The 14,333-nt window shown below is 35.6% G+C and overlaps 1 protein-coding gene across 8 annotated transcripts in view; it reads right to left on the bottom strand.

Annotated features, from left to right (window-relative positions):
- ARB2A (ARB2 cotranscriptional regulator A) overlaps positions 1–14,333 on the bottom strand; it is a 498,151-nt gene that overhangs the window by 377,886 nt on the left and 105,932 nt on the right. For all 8 annotated transcript variants that reach the window (XM_075541276.1, XM_075541283.1, XM_075541275.1 and 5 more), the window contains one exon: positions 4,307–4,372. In XM_075541276.1, coding sequence (XP_075397391.1) covers positions 4,307–4,372 — 66 coding nt within the window. The remainder of the gene's footprint in view (positions 1–4,306; positions 4,373–14,333) is intronic.

Consider the following 14,333-nt stretch of genomic DNA (forward strand, 5'->3'; position numbering starts at 1 on the left):
TCCCCGCTCCCAATATATATACTCTTTCTCACCCTGTGGTTGGTTGAACGCACAGATGAAAAACCCATAGCTACAGAAGGCAGGCTACAAATGCAAAATGTGGTCATCATGATCTTTACCATAAAATAGTGGTTTCCACAAAGTGCTGTCATTATAATAATATTAATAATCAATAAAAATATGTTTGGTGGTGGTGGTTTTTTAGTAAATACAAATGATTTATCATTTTTTGACAAAGGAGAAAGAATCTGAACATCCATCAGAGAAAACAAGATGCCTGATATAAGTAGACCCAAAACACCCTCACTGTTAACTATTAGTTTAAAAAACTAAGGAAAAAGTATTAGCTATCGGGGGAAACACTAACCAGAAAACCTGCTACAAGAGAAATATTAATTATCGAGAATGAAATCTATTATTTTAAATTCATTTTTAAAATTCCTTATTAACCAAAAACACATAAATTCTTATTTTAGGTCTGCTGCACTAGACCACTTCTAAGTGTTGAAAAGCAAGTATGTTGCTTTGCGGTCTAAGGTGTACCGACACAAGCGATGATATTTTCAGTCATCTCATATGTATGTGAAAGTTGGACACTGAATAAGGCTGACTAAGAACTGATCCATTTGAATCATGGCGCTGGTGAATATTGAAAGTACCACGGACTACCAAAGGAACAAACACTCTGTTTTAGAAGAAGCAGTCAAAATGCTCTTTAAAAGCAAGAACAGGGAGACTTTGTCTCATGTAGTTTGGACATGCTGGAGGACATCATGCTTGGTAAGGCAGAGGGACGGTGAAAAGAAGCCCGTGGACACAATGGACGGGCACAGTGGCTGCAGCAATGCCTGCGAACGTCCGACCAATGGGGAGGACGGCCCCGGAGCGGGCAGTGTTTTCTGTGTCACACACAGGCTCCGATTAGCTGGAACTAGCCAGATTGCGCCTAACAACAACACAAAGTAACAAGTTTTCTTAGCTTTATAGTCAAATTTAAAACAAGTGAAAAACAGTCATACCAATTAGAGAAAATATTTCTAACTATAATCTCAAGTGCTTGAAGAAGAAACATGAATGAAACATAATCGTGTGAGGACCTATAAGGCCAAATATCTTATGATTTGTTCTGGAAGTCCAGAGAGCTGAAGCAAGCACGTTTATGATTTGTTCTGGAAGTCCAGAGAGCTGAAGCAAGCACGTGTATGAAGTACTGTAGAGTTAAAGGACTCGATGCTTTGATTAATAGAAATTTCTTTAAATGTCATTCTTATGGGTTTCAAACATAAATAGATAAAATCAACAAGAAAGAATGATTGGATAAAAAGAAAATCCTGTATCTTGACTTTCCAAAACACAACTTCAAGGTAAGAGTGGGCATAGAGTAAGACACCAGACCCAGTGAAAGCTAAAACAAGGAGTTTGAATCTAAAAAGAACTTGCATATTCACTCCTAAAGAAACCTAAAAATCTTGTTTTTCATGTATTTCTAAATGTTAAAAAGTTCCAGATATATCAAGGGTTGGCCTAGCTATTACATAGAAAATGATAGTATATATTATTATAGCAAAAAAACATGTTGAAAAATTCATGACATATACTCCTCAAAAAAAAAAAAAACCCCAAAAACCCAATACCACTAAGTCCACTCCAACTCCTAGTGACCCTATCTGAAATTTATGAGGCTAGGAATCCTTACTGGAGCAGATAAGCTCAATGTTCTCCCATAGAACAGGGGGTGGGTCTGAACCTCCAACTTTATGGTTAATAGTCCAATGTGTACCTGACAGTTCCACCAGGGCTCCTGTAACTAGTCTAAGACCAAGAGCAAGTTTCAGAGTCTCTTCTGGAATCCACTTTAAGCTTTTCTTTCTTCCCTGTTTTTTATATCTATTATGTTGTTGATGTCATCCCACAGTTTATCAACTCCTCTGTTATTAGGGTTCAGTGAGTCAAATATATTCTTGAGATAGTCTCTAAATTCAAGTGCAATATACTCAAGATCATATTTTGACTCTTATAGACTGGCTTTAATTTTCAACATCAACCTGAATTTACATATGACAATTGATGGTCTGTTCCACAGCCAGCACCTGGCCCTGTTTTGGCTAATAATAATGAGCTTCTCCATCGTCTCGTGCCACAGATGTAGTCCCTTTGATTCCTGCGTATTCCATCTATTCTAGAATCACCTTTGGCATTGCTGGAAAAAGGTACTTGCCAAGAGGAATTTGCAGGCCTTGCAAAATTCTACCTTATGATCTCCAGTTTTCTTTCAATAACCTAGGCAGTATTTTCCAACTACTGCTCCTCTGTTTCCAACTTTTGCTTTTCAATCACCAATAATTATGAAGGTACTTTAATTACATGTTTGATCAATTTCAGACTAAAGACGTTGCTAAAATTCTTCAATTTCTTCATCATTAGCTCTAGTGGTCAGTTGTACTGAGTAGATTTCTTTGTATGCCGTTAGATAATATCCTATCCCAGACAGCACTGTTTCAAGATAGATATTTAAATATCCCCTTAAAAATGTAACACCATTCCTCTTGAATAGTAAGCCATATGTCATTCTGATTCACAATGGCCAACAGCAGTCCATTTCAGCTCACTAATGCCTAATATGTGTCATTTCATTTTTGATGACCTTCTAAATTTCCTAGATTCATACTTGGTACATTCTTGGTTAAAATTATTAATAGATATTTAAAGCCATTTCTTCTCATTCACTCCATCCAAATCCTTACGGCTGAGTCTACTTTGAGATGCTGGCTCTTCCTCACTCATATTTTGAGTCCTTCTGAACTGATGGCACGATCTTTGACGATGTTCTGCTGCTATTCATAAGTTTTCACTGGCTAATTCCTCTGAGGTTCACAGCCAATTCCTTCTTTTTATTTTGTTCTTAGTCAGGAAGTTCTGCTGAAACGTGTTCACTTTGGGTGTCACTAGTGGTCACAGCAACATGCAAGTCACCAGTACGACAAATGACAAGTCAAATGGTTACCTACAGAAAACTAAATTTAAAGGAGACCTTAGAAAATTAAATGATAGGGACCCTGAAAATGTATTATTCCTCCAATGAACCCTTTCTGACCACAGTCAAGGGGTGTGAAGAGCCTTGCTGTCAGACAGACAGACAGCATTATCATATTGACCATGGCAGACTGAAAATGCAACACCTTAGCATTTATCTCCCCTTTGACCCATTTTAAATTTGTTTCATATTTGCTGCTTTCTTTTTGATTGAAATTTTTTCTGTCTTATTTTCTTGTTGTTTCTTATTTTTCTTTGTATGATTTTCTGGATATGAAATCCAGAATAGGTGTATTTATAGAGATAGTAACTGAATGAATCATTACCTAGGGCACGGCAGGGGAGGTGAGAGGTCGATGGGGAGCTAACAAGCACGAGTAAGAGAAAGAATCACCTTCTATTACACTGACTGTGGTGACGACTGCACAGCTCTTCTTAATGAACTGCATGGCGTGTGTATCATATGCCAATAAAATGATTCTTAAAATCCTAAAATTAACTATAAAAAATATTATCCGAAGAGTTTCAAAACCTATTTTCCCATATATAAGGCAAACAAAAGTATCTATACGCAAAGTTGTACGCAGTCAAGAAATACTTTCATTGAGTTTTCTAGATTCTTGCTTACAAAATCAGAGAATTTTTGAGGACCGTACAGACAATCCAATTTAGTCCCATCACCATCATTTTACATAGATGTCTACTTCTACTTGTGGAAACTTGAAACTTACGTTTCACATTGAAAACAGAAAACCACGAAAATTCTGAGGACAAAAAACAAACCTTTTCATTCTGAAAGGGCAAACTATGCAAATTAAAAAAAAAATCTGCTAATGTGTTATGAAACACAAAGCACAGCAATAAATCTGAAAATACATAGAGGAAATAAAGAGATACATTAATAGTAAGGGAAAAAGGAAGAAATTATAAAGATTGTGAAGTTGTCTCTCTCTAATGCAATTAAAAAATACATTTGTTTTCCTCAAATAAATAAGTAAAAATAAATTATACTATTAAAATGAATTTACCTTGATTGCATTCCCGTACAAGAGTAGGGAAAATGTTATTTTTTTAAAGCATCATCATTTTCAAAAAGGATTGATCATCAATATTTCTCTATTGCGCACAGTCATTTAGAAATACCTTTATCAAAATTGACATGCTAGAACTTTACATTTAAAGTGTTTACAGTAACCCAAAACAAAAAATGTTCTTCTGAATTGAAAACTAGTTCACATGGAAAAAAATCAACATTTTGAAAAGCTTGACTTACTGGAATAGAGATTTTCTTTAAATTACAGTCCTTTTCCAGGAGCTCATACACATACTTTGTGATGATCTAGATGGGAAAAAAATAACACATTAAGATTCAATATCTTCCACTACTGATGTTCATGCAAATGAATTTTGAGTGAACATGTCTCTACCTTATAATGTCTTGAATACTAAATTAAGACCTTCTTTACTGATTACCTTTAATAGCTTACCTGCTACCTATCTATTGCCATCAAGTTGATTCTAACTCATAGCGGAATCACATACCCATATATGATTCTCTTACCCATCGATCTCGAATGGGATTGTATTATAGGCTGCAACAATCAATGGTCTCAAGCATAGCAGTGATTGTGGCACAAGACCAGTGTCTCACTGTGTTGGGCACAGAGTTGATGTGATTCAGAACCCACCTAACAACAACTAAGGATTAGAACCAATTAATATCAACTCGCAAAATTGCACAATACTCCAAATGTATATGAGTACTTAGAACACGTCATTGAAAGATTTTCCATTATCTTTTCATTCCTTTTTTCTATGAACTTTGGAAGTCCCCTCACATTTTCTTGTTCAGTCTTCCTAGAATCTCTTTCTCCTGTGGTTTCCCTATAGGTATCATATCCGCTCTAGAACTACAGTTGGTCTCAATAGCAACATCTTCTCTTTGGTATCCCCTGACATTAGGGAGAACAGATCCGAGGCATCTAAGCTAAAGGAAAACCAAACAACCACAAAAAATGGCCCAACAAAGTCAGGTTCCAGACAATGTTACTATTTGTGGTGAGCAGAGCCACGGCCCCGCAATTGTACTCTCGAGTATAAGTCACGGTTTTTGGGGGCATATTTTTATGCAGTTTCTGTAGTAAAATTAGGTGCCTAGGCTGATATTTTGGTTGACATACACTCAAGTGTAGATGGTATGTCTATGTCCTAAACACCACATCCTGTAATGCTATATGATACTTTGTATGGTAAAGGGAACCTTACAAATGAGATTGCCGTTAAAGACTGACATGGCAAGATTATCCTGGATTATTCAACGGGGCCCAATCTGATCACACTCAAAAGGCAAAGACAAAAGATGCCAAAGAGATGAAACATGAGAAGAACTGACTGACTAGTCTAGTAGTGGTGACCGGTTTTAAAGATGGAGGAGTCCTAAGTTTACACTTCTAATAGGGGAAGCCCTTGGTTCTACAAAGTGCGAGTATCTGAATTCTTCCAGTTACCAAAATGAGCAAGAAATTATCCCCTAGAGCCTTCATAAGAAACTAGACATGTATACCTGGATTTTCTTCCAGTGAGATTGATTCTAGACTTCTGGGCTACAGAACTATAAAATAATAATTTCCCGTTGGCTTATGTCACTGTGTTTATGGTAATTTCTTTCAGCAGAAATATTAAAATGAATACATTGTTTCTACTAAAGAAAGTAAAAGAGGTAAGGAATGAGGTGTTTGAAATAAAAGTAATCATTTAATAAACTTTAATGGCCACATTAAAAAAGTGTTTCTTCACCCAAATGTCTTCGATTATCTGAGCACAAATGGCAATGATTTTGGCAACCCCATAATTAAAAATAAAATAGCATGACACAAAATCAGAGTATTTCTATAAAGAAAATGAACATGCTAATTGCCTTACTACCGTATTCAATAATCTAAAATAGGTTCTCCAGTCTACTTTCCCAGAGGAATTCAAAATTATTCTGTCTATATGAATTCACTTCATTTTTGAAGCAAGATGTTAGGTGTGTGCGTGACCAGCTTTATCTTGCCTGCCCATGGTAATTCCCAAAAATAAAGCTACTACAGCAGAATTAGGTAATCTGCTGCTGCTTATTAATCTAATAGTAGTCCGAGACTTTCATATAGCATTACAATTATGTTTGTTTTACTTTTACCCAAAGGTAGTGGTACTAAACTAAAAAAACTGTAGACTGTGACTGAAAATACATATGAAGTTATATGATGCCTAATACTTTAGGAGAAATAGCTTAATTAAGTAAGCTTAGATAAAATGAATCGTTTAACTTTTCTGATAATTTCCTATCAACAAAAATGACAAAATATGCTTACATTTAAAGCAATAACAAAATTAAACTGAATTCAAAGCCAAATTAATTCTACCAGTTTTCAAAAGACATGAGACATAAATACACCATTTAAAAATTACACTATTTGACAACTCATTCCTTATCAATCTTAATATATTACAGTTAATCCTTAATTTCATAAAACAGGATAATTTAAAATAATAAGGAAACAAAACCTACTTAAATTTGACTTTAAAGCATATAATAGAGAAAATCTACTCTGGAAATTCATAAATATCAAACCAGATCTTAAAAATAAACCAAAGAAGATCTCAGCATGGTAGCTGAAGAGCTTGACCAGTTTGTCTTGCTCTCAAATCCATGACAGCAGAAGAGAAGCAAACCCCCTACCTCTGAAGCTGTTCTTCCTGCCTAGGATGTTCTCCTCAACCCTACTCGTCATTCAGGAGCTAAACCCTATGTCACCAGTGCTGGGCCACTACCACCCTCCAAGGAAGGACAGAGGGTCTCCTCTCCAGGCTCCTCTGGACCTGATCCAACAGCACACACGTTTGCTATCACTGATGTGTCTGTCCATTACACGACTAGTCTTAGAACACAATGATTTGGGCATTCTAATTTTATTGCTTTATGTATTGCTCACAGGATAATTAATGCCTTGCATATTGAAGGCACTTCGAAAATGGTATATGAATTTTCCTGAATGTTCATTCTGTCTACATCTTTGAGGCAGATAAATGTTCTGGATAGTTTAAAATATTTTATAATTGCTGGATTGAGATTAGAAAATATCAAGGTTTGCCTTCTAGTTAACACAGGATTACAGTCTTCATTTCGAGAAATCAACAAATAGTTTTTTTTTAAAAAGAAAAAAACTGTATCCAGTCCAAATGTCACTTGTGCTTAAATAATCACTGCAAGCCACCAGAAATCTGTCTAGAGAGCACTGTCTATGTGTAAGTTTTCCATAGATAGAAAAGGCTTAAGAGACTAATTTAAACAGGCTTTAAAGCTAAACCTTTATTCTAGTAAGGAACAGCGAAAAATAAATTCCTATACCAGATAATTTTACCAGACTTCTTTTGATTCCTACGTAGGAAAATGGATAAAATTAAATAAATCAACACCAAAGGATAGGAAAACATTTTGAGATTATATATACATGAAATATATCCCTTGGCTGCCAATACAATAATGTTCTTTGAGGAATTAGAAAGACTCTGACTAGATTTTTATCTTGCTCAAGGTTTCTTCAACTAGGAATTAAAAAATTTTTTTGAAAAGGCAAGAAGTGGTTAAATCAAATAAATATAACATAGAAAGAAAATGGAATCTGATAAAAATCAATTCTCAATGGAATATTTCCAACAAGTGGAGTAAGTTCATCCTGCTATAAATTTACTCTTGACATTTATTGAGCATGTGCTGTGTGCTTCTCATGTGCCTCATTAAGCAAAGCTTTATTTCTGACCCTTAATTAAGTATGAAACTAACAGATAGCCATTACTATTTCAAAAGCACTGAAAGTATTCTAGCAGATTATAATTTAATATGGAAATTACAATGACTTTTTATAGTTACTTGTCGGGCCACAGTGAGAAATGAAACCATACACATGCAGTAAAGTTAGAAAAGAATGAAAATAAATATCTTAACTACATATAAATTTAAAGGTCTCATTATATTCCTTCCTTATTCTGAAGAAAATCCCAATTGGCATCACGCTTAATTTGGCCAAACTGATATACAACAATGAACTGTTAATAAGATCAAAATTTCTATATTGAGTCTAATAGATGAGCAAGAACTAAATTAGTAAAACATGAACTATAAGGCATTTAAAAAATTAAAGTCTTAAACTATACATAGAATAATACGTTAATCAGTAGAATAAAGTAAAATTAATTGTAATTAGTACAGTGATGTTCTCTCAGTCTTCTGCTTAAAAATAATGTGCATTATGTTTACTATTGGATAACACACTGGACCGCTAGCAGTTCGAAACCACTGCTCAGGAAAAAGGCCGAGAATTATGGTCTTGGAACCCAGAGGAGCCATTCCCCCCTGTCCTATACAGTCTCTATGAGCCAGAACTGACTCTATGACACTGAGATTCGAACATAGTTTGATTTTATATATGCATACTCTTTTGGTATTATTCACTTGCTTACAAAAACCCTGATTTCATAAACAAGCTGAAGGAAGCTGAAAAGGCATCAGTCTAATTTATCTCATGTGTAAATAAAGTTTTCTGTTTTGAGATTATAATATATTGAGAGTTTAAAATTTTAGAGACCAATTTTCACTTTGCACATAATATTGTATCATATGTTGTTCAGTTCACTTGTGGGTTAAAATTAAAAAAGAAAACCTGTGGATTGTAAGAAACTAGTCTTACTCATTTCATCTCCAAAGAGAAAAAGTAAAATTGGTAGAGTTTAGCTTTAAGCAAGGAGTTCATTTAGCATATGTTCCGAAAGCAGTATGTTATGAAATTTCAAACAGCATTATTTTTACCTTGAAGTCTAAGTAGTTTATGATCCTCTAACAGCAGGAAAATGGTGATATTTCTCTAAGTATTAAGAGCTAATAAATGAATGAGATCTACATATGAAATTTTATATTATTCTTTCATTTTGAAACAAAATGTGATAAATTTTAATTTAAATCACTTAATAGGAAGAGCAAATATTGAGGTTCGAATTCTAAATATTTTAGGAGATATTTACACTTGATATTGAAAGAAAAAATGTGTTTTTAATTAAGTGTATTTTCTACTTTACTGTTCTTATGTTCTAAATATTCTGTAAATCACATACCAAATTTCTGTTTTCCTACTATTTATAATTCATGCTGACAGTCTTTTATCAACAAATTTGCATAATTCAATATTGAGTACTAAATTTGGATTTTACTTTAAAATTTTATTTTGAACCTTTTACAGTGCTTGTTCTAAGTTTCTTACTTTCCTTCTTTTACTACTATTTAATAGACTCAGTTTTCTTTACACCTGCCTTTCTGGTATGAAAATTACATATTATAATTCCATTTCTCTAATGATATCCTTATAGTTTTATCCTAAATACTTTACATGCCAAAGTCTAAAATTAAGTTAATGCATATTGCTTCTGCTCAATAGCTCAGGGAATTTTACACTAGAATTAGATTTCGCCTATACTATGTAACAAGACTGGAGGAGAGCTTGTTAACAGCGTGAGATATGCAGACGACACAAGCTTGCTTGGGAGGATTTGAAGCACTTGCTTTTGAAGATCTAAGATTGTGGCCTTCAATAAGGGTTACTCCTCATTGTAAAGAAAACAAAAGTCTTCCCAAATGGACCAAAAGTAATATCACTCTGAACGGAAAAAAGATTGAAGTTGTCAGGATTTCATCTTGCTTGGGCCACAATCAATATTTTAGGAATCAGCAGTCAAGAGATCAAAGGACACATTGCATTAGGTAAATCTGCGGCAAAAGACCTCTTTAAAGTGGTGGAAAGCAAGGGTGTTTCTTTGAGGGATAAGGTACACCTGCCACAAGCAATGATACTTTCAATTGCCTCATATGCATGTGAACTTTGCACGTTGAATAAATGAAGGTGGAAGAAAAGGCAAGGCAATTGAATTACAGTGCTGGCAAAGAATACTGAAAGTACCATGGGCTGACAAAAGAACAAACAGATCTGTCTTGGAAGTACGGTCAGAAGGCTCCCTAGACGCAAGGATGGTGAGCTGTCTCACATACTTTGAACATGTTATTAGGAGGGACTCGTACTTGGAAAGGGGTATAAAAAAATAGAGGGACAGCCAAAAGGAGGAAGACCTCCGCAAGATGGATTGGCCTACTGTTGGGCACCAACATCACAACGCTAAGGATGGCCCGAGACCGGCTGTGCTTCATCTGCTGTACACAGGCTCACTCTGCGCTGGAACCAACTGGATGGCACCTAACAACAATATATTATGTATAACTTTCATACAGTATGTTAGCTCCACTTTGTCTATGTATGAAGGTGAGTCAAAAAGTAATGTGACAATAGTCATAGAAAGCTTCATTCAACAATCAAAATGTGAAGCGACTTTTTCTAAAATGTAAAGCTACTTTTTAAAATAGATCTTTCATCTACCTGTCTAAAAACTCTGTTTCCATCTTTCTAAGTCCTAAAAAAGCCTTTGCTAAGCAGGACAAGGTTTTGGCATCTTCAAGAGATGCCAATCATTTCAAATGTTTGACAACAGACTGTCCATTAAGGGGAGAAAATGAGGGAGGCAGGCACACCACAGGAAAATCCACCATCCAAGATTAGAGGCCAGCATTTGCCCAAGGACAAAGAGCAGAAGAGGAAGGGGAAGGAGCCCCGGAAGGAAGGAAGAATGGAAACTGGAAACAGGAAGGAAGTGATTTTAGTGCCCTTTCATTGTGGAGACTGCAATCAATGACAAAACAAAACGGGATGAATTGGTAAACCTTCATCCAATTCACAATAAAAAGTTCAAGATAAATAAATAACTGTTTGAGTTTGGAGAACAAACAGAAGTCAGAAGGGCAACAATCACAATATAAAACAGATGGAGTAATGTTTCCCAATGGAATCCTCATAGGACTTTCCTTGTCACCCTGGAAACTGAGCAGGTGCACTGATTCGCATGATGAGTGGTTTGAAAGGGTGCACTCTGAGTTGATAGTCTGAAGTGTAACACCACCACCCACGCACGCTTAATTCATAATAAAAATTTCACTAAAAAATATCACCCCTTTAGAATCCCCAAAACCTGTCACCATAATCTCCCGAACTGACCTATCTGTCTAGCTGACCTATTGAACTCGAAACTCAGTTATTGTTTCTAAGGCACCTTATCAAGATTAAGGAACTCATAGTATTGAGAGAACTTGCCTGAAACCATTCATTGATCACAAATGGCATACTTAAATATGTTTTGTTTGAAATAAACCTATTAATATATAAACTGGGATTGTAGTAGTGCTTTTTTTAAACTTAGCCCTTCTTTTGGTAAACTGTAGCTTTTGCTTTTGTAATTTATGTTTTGATTTACCAAGTTTGCCAATTCGTTTGCTCATGATTCATTCTTGACTGTACCTCACTCTCTCATGAGTTCAGTTTTCTCTATGACTTGTTTCACAAGAGGTAATCACATTCTTTGTCTCAAAATGTCTTTATCTGGACCTTACTTGTGATGACAGTTTTAGTTGAGAGTATGGTTTTATATCAGTAGAGATTTTCACTAATGTTTCCTGTTTTCTATGGTTGTTCCTAATACTTCTGCAATTGGTTGAATTAAGGTTACAGATAATTAGGCTTCACTTTCTGGATTTATTTATGATCTGCCCTACCTATTGCAAATTCACAACGTGTAGGTTTAAGTAGTTTTATTAATCCTCCTACGAACTCAATGTTCTTCCTAAATCTACTGTCATTTCAGGACAACTGACATAGAGTTACTACGTCAAGGATTTTCCCATTCCAATTCTCTTCTTTGGAAACTCTGATCAAATATACGTTGGCATTTTATTCTGCTCTCTTTGAACCTTTTACATACTTTCTTTCCATTTAATTTCTCAGTGATGTATACTTCATATTGGGTGGCTCGAAATTCTCTCTTCTGATCTATCTAATCTATTTAGCCTTTTCACTAAATTTTCATTCTAGTGACTACATTTTTCCTTCTATGGCGTCTTTTTATATGGTTTTCATTTTGTTATGTTTCATCTACTTCCTTAAAAAATTGTAGTCTCAAAAAAGATATTTACATTAAGGTCTTTAACTAATAATTTGCTATCTATGATTCTCATACTTTTGGCTCTTCACGTCAAATTATCCTTTAAAAAAGTCAGCTTAACATATAGGAACTTCACAAAACTTTACTCCTAAATTATTTGCTTTTCCCATATCTTCTTTGGCAACAACAGACTGCTCGATACCATTCTATAACTATTTGCTGATTCGTACATCTCTTCGTCTTATTTTTGTGACTGGATTTTACTTCCATAGGAATAATGACTATGGTTATACTTGCTTATATTTCAAACAAATCCAAGTGGAAGGATTATTTTAGATCTTCTCTTTCTATAATTATTTATTAGTTAATTGGCAGAAAGATGTACAACTTATTCCATTTATCACTCCCATTTGGGGGGATTATTTCTCAGTACCATAAAATTGAGACAAAAATGGTCATATAAGATTATAAGGAGAAAGAGAAACTAATATTTTACAATAGTTTCTGATCAGAAAAACACACTGCAACTAATATCTGGATTGCCTGATTTCAAAGCCATATTAGTCATAAATATAATTACTAGCATCTGTAGAACCTTCACTGCCACAGACACAAAATGAAGTATTACAATCACCACAACACAGCCCCCATCATCCTTCAAAGTTCACAACCTCTATCAACAACTATTACCTTCCAATATAAACACAAAGCATCACTACATTACTTTACATTTCTAATAGTTGTATTTCTTCTGAATTCCTGGGTGATGCAAATAATTAATCCACTCAGCTACTAAAAAGATGGAAACACCAAGCTGCCTTGGAAGAAATGTCTGGCAGGCATCAAAGAACAAAAAATCATATCATTGACTGCACACCTCCATGATAGGATCGCTGAAGACAAATGGGTGCATAAGCAAATGTGGTGAAGAAAGCTGATGGTGCCCGGCTATCAAAAGAGATAATGTCTGGGGTCTTAAAGGCTTGAAGGTGAACAAGCGGCCATCTAGCTCAGAAGCAAATAAGCCCACATGGAAGAAGCACACCGGCCAGTGCGATCACGAGGTGCCCAAGGGACCAGGTATAAGGCATCATGCAAAAAAAAAAAAGATGTAAGTGTGTGTATGTATGTGTATATATGTGTATATGTATATATGTATGTATATATATGTATATATATATCATATTAAATGAAGGGGGAAGTGCAGAGTGGAGACCCAAGGCCCAAGTGTCGACCAATGGAGATCCCCTCATAGAGGGGTTTAGGAGAGGAGATGGGTTAATTAGGGTGTGAGGTAGTATCGATGAAGAACACAGCTTTCCCCCGGATCCTGGATGCTTCCTCCCCCCAACTACCATGATCCGAATTCTAGCTTGCAGGGCTGGATAGGACAGAGGCTGTACACTGGTGCATATGAGGGTTGGAGGTACAGGGAATCCAGGGTGGATGATACCTTCAGGACCAAAGGTGTGAGGGACGATGCTGGGAGAGTGGAGGGTGAGTGGGTTGGAAAGGGGGAACTGATTACAAGGATCCACATGTGACCTCTTCCCTGGGAGAGGGACAGCAGAGAAGGGGGGAAGGGAGACTCCGGATAGGGCAAGATATGACAAAACAACGATGTATAAATTACCAAGGGCATATGAGGGAGGGGGGAATGGGGAGGGAGGAGGGGAAAAAAAGGAGGACCTGATGCAAGGGGCTTAAGTGGAGAGCAAATGCCTTGAGAATGATTGGGGCAGGGAATGTATGGATGTGCTTTATACAATTGATGTATGTATATGTATGGATTGTGGTAAGAGTTGTATGAGTCCCTAATAAAATGTAAAAGAAGAAAAGAGAAAAAAATGATTAGGGCAAAGACTGTACAGATGTACTTTATACAATTGATGTATGTATATATATGAACTGTGAAAAGAATTGTATGAGCCCCAATAAATTGTTAAAATTAAAAAAAAAAAAAAGAAATGTCTGGCAAACTACTTCTGAAAAATCACCCACTGAAAATGCTGAGTAAACTATTTTACAGTGACACACATGAGAGTATATACATCTGAATCAAAGAGGCATGACAACTAAATAAAACATGTGGCCCTATATTAGAGCCTAGATTTAAGGAACATTAGCTACTAAATGTTGCTGTTACCTGCCATCAAGTAGATTCCAAGTCATAAGGACACTCTGAACAACGAAATAAAACTGTCTGGTAATGGGCATCCTCACGA

Source organism: Tenrec ecaudatus, chromosome 2 (genome assembly GCF_050624435.1).
Source record: "Tenrec ecaudatus isolate mTenEca1 chromosome 2, mTenEca1.hap1, whole genome shotgun sequence".
Classification (NCBI taxonomy): Eukaryota; Metazoa; Chordata; class Mammalia; order Afrosoricida; family Tenrecidae; genus Tenrec; species Tenrec ecaudatus.